Raw genomic sequence first — 7,500 nt, forward strand, 5'->3', positions numbered from 1 at the left:
TGCGTGTGTGTGTGTGTGCGTGTGTGTGTGCGTGTGTGTGTGGCATTTTGCTTGCTCAGTGAAGGTCCGCTATCTGAATCCTCCTCTTTCTCTGGAAACTTTGTGAGACAGGACATTTTGGATAAAGGTCCTTCATCAGCTATGCAAGCAAAGTGCTTCTGAAGTTCTAGCACGAGGAACCAGTTTATATATGAGAAGGTACCATAGATGTTTCAATCATAACATTCATTCCAAGTGGTTATAAAATCCCAGGAGTGTAGATGAGCGCTTTTTCTTCATCGTTGCCATAGCAACAACTGGCAATGCAGATATGTTGTTGATGCACTGTCCATAAGTGTCAAAAGGGAACTCCATGAAATGTCTTTAGTTCTCAGTGGTGTAGATGTAATCAAAGTTATTAAGAGTTTTGCTGCTAAATGCATCATTCTAAAGAATCTCACTGAGTCAGAATTGTTCAGTTGTAGTGCTAGGGACCAAACATCTGAAGCTGGATGCAATAGTTTTCTAATAAGGTTTTGGCCTTAATTTTATTTTTAGTGTAAACTATTACTCATGGATTACTTCTGTGTTTCCTCTCAAAACTGCATTCTCAAAGGATGCACACAAGCAAACGGGCTTTTGTTGTTACTAGCCTGTAGTTACAGCCCGTAAACATGACTAACGGGCTTTTGTTGTTAATAGCCTGTAGTTACAGCCCGTAAACATGACTAACGGGCTTTTGTTGTTAATAGCCTGTAGTTACAGCCCGTAAACATGACTAACGGGCTTTTGTTGTTAATAGCCTGTAGTTACAGCCCGTAAACATGACTAACGGGCTTTTGTTGTTAATAGCCTGTAGTTACAGCCCGTAAACATGACTAACGGGCTTTTGTTGTTAATAGCCTGTAGTTACAGCCCGTAAACATGACTATCGGGCTTTTGTTGTTACTAGCCTGTAGTTACAGCCCGTAAACATGACTAACGGGCTTTTGTTGTTACTAGCCTGTAGTTACAGCCCGTAAACATGACTAATGGGCTTTTGTTGTTAATAGCCTGTAGTTACAGCCCGTAAACATGACTAACGGGCTTTTGTTGTTACTAGCCTGTAGTTACAGCCCGTAAACATGACTAACAGGCTTTTGTTGTTACTAGCCTGTAGTTACAGCCCGTAAACATGACTAACGGGCTTTTGTTGTTAATAGCCTGTAGTTACAGCCCGTAAACATGACTAACGGGCTTTTGTTGTTACTAGCCTGTAGTTACAGCCCGTAAACATGACTAACGGGCTTTTGTTGTTACTAGCATGTAGTTACAGCCCGTAAACATGACTAACGGGCTTTTGTTGTTACTAGCCTGTAGTTACAGCCGTAAACATGACTAACGGGCTTTTGTTGTTACTAGCATGTAGTTACAGCCCGTAAACATGACTAACGGGCTTTTGTTGTTACTAGCCTGTAGTTACAGCCCGTAAACATGACTAACGGGCTTTTGTTGTTAATAGCCTGTAGTTACAGCCCGTAAACATGACTAACGGGCTTTTGTTGTTAATAGCCTGTAGTTACAGCCCGTAAACATGACTAACGGCCTTTTGTTGTTACTAGCCTGTAGTTACAGCCCGTAAACATGACTAACGGCCTTTTGTTGTTACTAGCCTGTAGTTACAGCCCGTAAACATGACTAACGGGCTTTTGTTGTTACTAGCCTGTAGTTACAGCCCGTAAACATGACTAACGGGATTTTGTTGTTACTAGCCTGTAGTTACAGCCTGTAAACATGACTAACACCAGCAGCTGCTTTTGTCAGGAGTTTATTTGTAGTTTTCTCACATATTTTGGAGGATGACATAGTATGCAGAGGACTTTGAGGAGGTCTGTTTTCAAAATGTATTTTCTCCATTATTTTTGCAACCGGGTACCACACAATTCACTACCCTTCTGAACAATTAACCATAGTTTACACACACACACACACACACACACACACACACACACACACACACACACACATACTCACACAAACACACACACACACACACACACACACACACACACACACAGTTCACCACCCTTCTGAACACTTAACCAGATGCAACCATAGAATATATATATAGAGTCTGCGGGCACAGTTGTGACCTGTTGTGGCTCCTCTGATGATCACTTATATATGAGTTGACTCTGCGATGCACCCCTGCCTACACAATACTACACAAAACACATGCAGGGCTACAGGGAGGGCATTGTAAGGAAAAATGTCATTTTTTAAATTAAGCACCACTTTACCATCGGCTTGATATTATCAATGTGATCCATAAAAGCTTAGAAGACCTGTGAGTTCACTGTTCATTTTTGATAGCAGATAACCTACGGCCCCTAGTACTATAACTGTGAACAATTCCGACTCAACAAATGTGCATTTCACACCACACAAGACATTTTACAAAATTCTCTTTAAAATGCTTTGCTACTGGAAACTACAAATCCTTCATTCTGGTGGTCTGAAGGTTTTCAGAAGATCTTCACTTGGTTTCTCTAGTGTGAAGCTGATTTCTCACCGATTACTATCTCTGAAAGCCTTGTGTTCTTCAGTGCGGTTCTCACAGCCTTTAGGACTGTGTGTGTGTGTGTACTGCACATCCTGCCCTGCACGGTGGGTTTAATGTGGGCAAGCGCTTGGTGCAAGGCAGATTCTTGTCACAGATATTTGGCTTCCTGCCACACAGTGATTCGTTACCTCTTCACTCTCTACACAGGTGCACACGAGCTGGTGCGCATGGACAGGTGAGTCCCGGTGTCTGCGACTGTCATGTCAATGTAGTGTTGCCTGTGGAACCAAGGGGTGGTTTTAAACGGGCTCCTGTCCCCTCTCTCTCTCTCCCCACGCCCGTGCAGTGAGGCCCAGGGCCATGACAACCCTGTGTTCACGGGCGGATCCCCCAGGCCTCAGTACCGACCTGTGTCTGCCATTTTAACCCGCCAGGCATCCGAATCAGGGCACCTGCTGTCTGCCCCCGGAACACCATTCACACCCAACACGCACGGAGAAGTGTTCTTTCCTGCTCAAGGCAAGTGGTAAAACACACACACACACACACACACACACACACTGCTGCAATCCAACTCCAACCTGACTACTAAAGTCCCACACTAGAAACACACATATACAAACACACACGCACCTGCACCCACATGCCCACAACCATGTACACACGTGCACAGAGACCCTTAAATACACACACACACACACACAAACACATACACACACACATTTTGAAATCCATACACAGACTCAAAACCTCCGTCACCCGCACACTCCCTAGATTACTGTCTCTATCTCTCTCTGCCTCACACAGCAGCCCCAGGGCACAGAAGTGTAACAAAACATATATGTGCTTCAAATATGCCAACCCTCACTGCTTGGCCCCCGGGTCAGCTTGCGTGCACACGCTTGTGCTGATACAGGTGTGTGAGTGTGCACGCACGTGTGCTGATACATCTGCATGAATGTGCACATGCATGTGCTGTTACAGCTGTATGAGCACACGCGTGTGCACACTGATACAGGTGTATGAACGTGCACACGCATGTGCTGATACAGCTGTATGAGTGGCTTACTCAGTCTGGGCCTACGTCCTGAGAGAGCGAGGGAGGGAGAGGCACTGTGGAGACTCCCCCCACCTCCCTGATGACCTTTAGATCAGCTGAGCTTTTCATCGTTGCCATTTCTCCTTTCTAACCTGGTTTCACAACACCCATTTCTGCTTCGGGCTTTATTTTCCTACAAAATCTGATTCTGGGAACCTGTGTGTGTGTGTGTGTGTGTGTGTGTGCTGACGGCAGCTGCGCCCTTCTGCTAGCGTTAGCAGCGTAGCGTGCACAAGAGGCCCACGCTATGCGACATGCACTGACATGTTTGTATTTGATTTGCAGAACCCATCCCAGAGTCACATGACTTCCTGCCAGCATAAGAAGGAGAGATCAGGCTGGCTCGTCTTTTCCTCTGGAATTGCCCTGCGCTTTTCTTTCTGTGTCTCTCCTCTGTCTTCCCTCGCTTCTCCAGCGGAAGCATAGAAAATACCTCCACCCCCCACACCCCCACCCTGGCACCACCTCTTTTGACCCCTGCCTCCTGCAGCAATGAGTGCTGCTTGGCCGGTGTCTGCTCTCCTCAGCGTACACTTACAGCACAGACAGGCTGGAATGTTTCATAACCCTGGACAGCATAGGGGGAGAGGTGTCTGGGCAGGGGCTAGGCGCTTTGAGGAGTCAGCCAGGACTCGATCCAGAAGTCATCCTGCACTTTACACGTTTCTCCTTTGTAACAAAACTGCCATGAGTTCAGAAAGAACACAAACCCGTGATTATTGATTCAGAATAATTACGAGACCGTTTGTGGTGCGTTTCTGTTTTATGATGCCTTCTATGATACATTTGAAAGTGACAAACTAGTAAATATTCTCATGTGTGCACTGATGTTTGCGAGCATGTACATGTGTGTGACAATGAGGATTGTGTGTGTGTGTGTGTGTGTGTGTGCGTATGCAATCCCTTAAGTTACCAGAGATCTGTAAAATGTATTAAAACTGCCGTACAAAATCTATAAAATCTTTTGTCTATTTTGTAAAATAAAACTATTTCCCAAGTTCCAGCTGGTCTTGTTCTAAGCAGCACAGACTCACCATTCAAAAAGTGTGTTAAGCTCATGTAGCAAGTAGCTGACAGCATAAGGACAAATTGTTCTACCATACAAGGTGAAGAGGTGTGTGTGTGTGTGTGTGTGTGTGTGTGTGTGTGTGTGTGTGTGTGTGTGTGTGTGTGTGTGTGTGTGTGTGTGTGTGTGTGTGTGTGTGTGTGTGTGTGCAGGGAGAGACAAACATGGTTTCACACATGTTTAAAGAGGCCAATACCATTGCAAGACCCTGAAACAGGAACGAGTAGAATATATGAAAGTGTCATTTCCTGTTTCTGAAGTAGACAGCTTGAGTTTCCTGTTTTTGTATGTCTAATTTACACTTCCTTTCTGTAAAAAGGCAACCATTAAAAAAAAATTAACAGCTTTTAATGCCAATTTCCAGCCTATACCCCTAGGAGGCAACGTCAGGAGATACAGTATCTTAGTTCATCAGCTGATTCTCCACACCAGGATGAAAAAAAAAATTAATTTATATATATATATATATGGGTACTGTCATCTCTTGGAGCCTGTTGTTGGACATTTTAATATGTAGGATTGGTGATTTCATTGGTCACAGTAATTTTGTAATTTTGTAGTTTTCTGCCAGTGGAAGTAAGGATTTCATTTATTGACAAACCATGCTTCCCCCACACATTCACACACCCACCCACACACACACACACACACACGCACACTCAGTCTTACCGAGAGTGGGCGTGTTCCCTCGTCCTCCACGGTAACGGTGAGGGTGTACTGCTGCTGTCGTTCCCGGTCAGGAGGGGAGGGGCGTGTCACTATCTCTCCGCTCACACGGTCCATTCGAAACGTCAGGTCCTGGTTGCCGTCGGTGATGTAGTAGGACAGTAGACCGTTGGGCCCGATGTCTCGATCTGTAGCGACCACACGCAGGACAAGTGTACCACCACCAACATTCTGCGCAAACAAACACACATGCACACACACACACACACACACACACACACACACACACACACACACACATACACAGACATCATAAGATCACTGCTAACGGTGTCTGACAGGCAGCCTTGTAGATCCTGAATCCCACACCTACTCCATTTACACCATCTGGAGACACTCCTACTACTGGAGCTCTGAGGGGGAATGGCCTGGGGTTCTCTGATTGGTGCATGTAGCCCCAGAAGTGCTGATGGCATTTGATTGACAGGCAGAGCTGCACTGACCTCACTGATGCTAATGTTGTAGCCACGTGGACTCTGGATGACCGGTGCATTGTCATTCACATCCACGATGTTGACGGTCAGAGAGCGATCAGTGGAGCGGGGTGGAGAACCGTTATCTGTGGCCCGTACCTACACTCACACACACACACACACACACACACACACACACACACACACACACACACACACACACAAATATAAATTTTTGTTTTTTGTTTTTTTTTGCTTTCATTATTTGATGAGGGCTTACGTTTGGTGCTAAGCTGGGTTCTTGTTTTTGTTTTGCCTGTCTTACGTCTGACAGGAGCGGTCTGGCTTACGTCTGACATTGCCTTGGGAAGGCAATGTGAAGGCAATGTGGTGTGATGTGAGGTGAGGTGTGTGGAGGTGAGGTGAGGTGAGGGGGGTGCAGGTGAAGTGAGGGGAGGTGCTCTCACCTTGAGCAGGTAGCGGTCCACTGATTCACGGTCGAGTGGAGCATTTACGTAAACGTCTCCGTAGGTGTTGTTGATAGTTCGGATGTCAAACACATCCTGCATGTTTCCTGCCACCAGTGTGAAGTTCACCTGGATGGAGGGAACGAGGAGAGGAGAGGAAAAGTGGAGGAGGAGAAGTGAAAACAGAGAGAGGAACATTGACCAATACCTTTCTGTTTCTCTCTCTCTCTCTGTTCATCGTTTCTCTCTCTGTTTCTGCCCTGTCTAACTCCTTCCTCTCTCTCTCTCTCTCTCTCTCTCTCTCTCTCTCTCTCTCTATCCATCTCTTTCTCTTTCTCTCTCCTCACCAGTCCATTCCTGCCAGCGTCCTTGTCATGTGCCAACACCACGCCCACTCTCTGCCCGATGGGCGTGTCCTCTGGAACATTCACTGACAGATCAGATGTGAGGTCAAACTCAGGGCTGTTGTCATTCTCGTCTAAAATGGTGATTGACACCTGTCACAAGGCCAGGGACCAATAGGACATCCTCAGAGGAGCTGAACGAACTTTAAACAGGAAACGTGCAGCAGTTTCAAATGGTTCGTATTTCACTTCAGACTGTAAGAACATTAAAATCTCTTACCTTCTACAAGGGCACAAAATGTCAGACAGAAGAAGGAAAAGGCTTGGGTTAGACATACATATGTTCCGGAAGTATCTTCTTTATTGTTAGTTAGGAATTGAAATCACAAAGCGAAGAAGCAATGACTTAAATCAGGTGTATATGTGAGCAGGGTCAGGTGTGCGTGAGCAGGGACAGGTGTGTTCTAGTTTACCACAGTTAAATCAGGTGTGTGTGAGCAGGGTCAGGTGTGTGTGAGCAGAGTCAGGTGTGTGTGAGCAGAGTCAGGTGTGTGTGAGCAGGGTCAGGTTTGTGTGAGCAGGGTCAGGTGTGTGTGAGCAGGGTCAGGTTTGTGTGAGCAGAGTCAGGTGTGTGTGAGCAGAGTCAGGTGTGTGTGAGCAGGGTCAGGTGTGTGTGAGCAGGGTCAGGTTTGTGTGAGCAGGGTCAGGTGTGTGTGAGCAGGGTCAGGTTTGTGTGAGCAGGGTCAGGTGTGTGTAAGCAGGGTCAGGTGTGTGTGAGCAGAGTCAGGTGTGTGTGAGCAGGGTCAGGTGTGTGTGAGCAGGGTCAGGTTTGTGTGAGCAGGGTCAGGTGTGTGTGAGCAGGGT

General features: G+C 46.4%; 3 protein-coding genes across 6 annotated transcripts in view; 1 reads left to right on the top strand and 2 right to left on the bottom strand.

The window, feature by feature from the left end:
* The window catches only part of vsir (V-set immunoregulatory receptor), an 11,060-nt gene extending 6,440 nt beyond the window's left edge, over positions 1 to 4,620 (top strand). For both annotated transcript variants that reach the window (XM_081724392.1, XM_027027534.3), the window contains exons 5-7: positions 2,729 to 2,756; positions 2,868 to 3,040; positions 3,906 to 4,620. In XM_081724392.1, the coding sequence (XP_081580518.1) occupies positions 2,729 to 2,756; positions 2,868 to 3,040; positions 3,906 to 3,943 (239 nt within the window). In that variant the 3' untranslated portion in view covers positions 3,944 to 4,620. The remainder of the gene's footprint in view (positions 1 to 2,728; positions 2,757 to 2,867; positions 3,041 to 3,905) is intronic.
* LOC113588379 (cadherin-related 23) overlaps positions 1 to 6,785 on the bottom strand; it is a 35,065-nt gene extending 28,280 nt beyond the window's left edge. For 2 of the 3 annotated variants that reach the window (XM_081724391.1, XM_081724390.1), the window contains exons 1-3: positions 6,293 to 6,602; positions 5,856 to 5,984; positions 5,356 to 5,583 (exon numbers count right to left, since the gene is read on the bottom strand). In XM_081724391.1, coding sequence (XP_081580517.1) covers positions 5,356 to 5,583; positions 5,856 to 5,984; positions 6,293 to 6,490 — 555 coding nt within the window. In that variant the 5' untranslated portion in view covers positions 6,491 to 6,602. Of the gene's footprint in view, positions 1 to 5,355; positions 5,584 to 5,855; positions 5,985 to 6,292; positions 6,603 to 6,639 lie in introns of those variants that run through there. The other variant, XM_035531500.2, reaches the window with a different exon arrangement.
* LOC145660313 (cadherin-23-like) overlaps positions 6,785 to 7,500 on the bottom strand; it is a 28,697-nt gene continuing 27,981 nt past the window's right edge. Inside the window, exon 19 of the mRNA XM_081724800.1 lies at positions 6,785 to 7,500. This exon is cut by the window's right edge and continues 399 nt beyond it. The gene's annotated coding sequence lies outside the window, so the exon portion shown is untranslated.

This window comes from Electrophorus electricus, chromosome 12 (assembly GCF_041902795.1).
Source record: "Electrophorus electricus isolate QZ-2024a chromosome 12, ASM4190279v1, whole genome shotgun sequence".
In the NCBI taxonomy this organism is placed as follows: Eukaryota; Metazoa; Chordata; class Actinopteri; order Gymnotiformes; family Gymnotidae; genus Electrophorus; species Electrophorus electricus.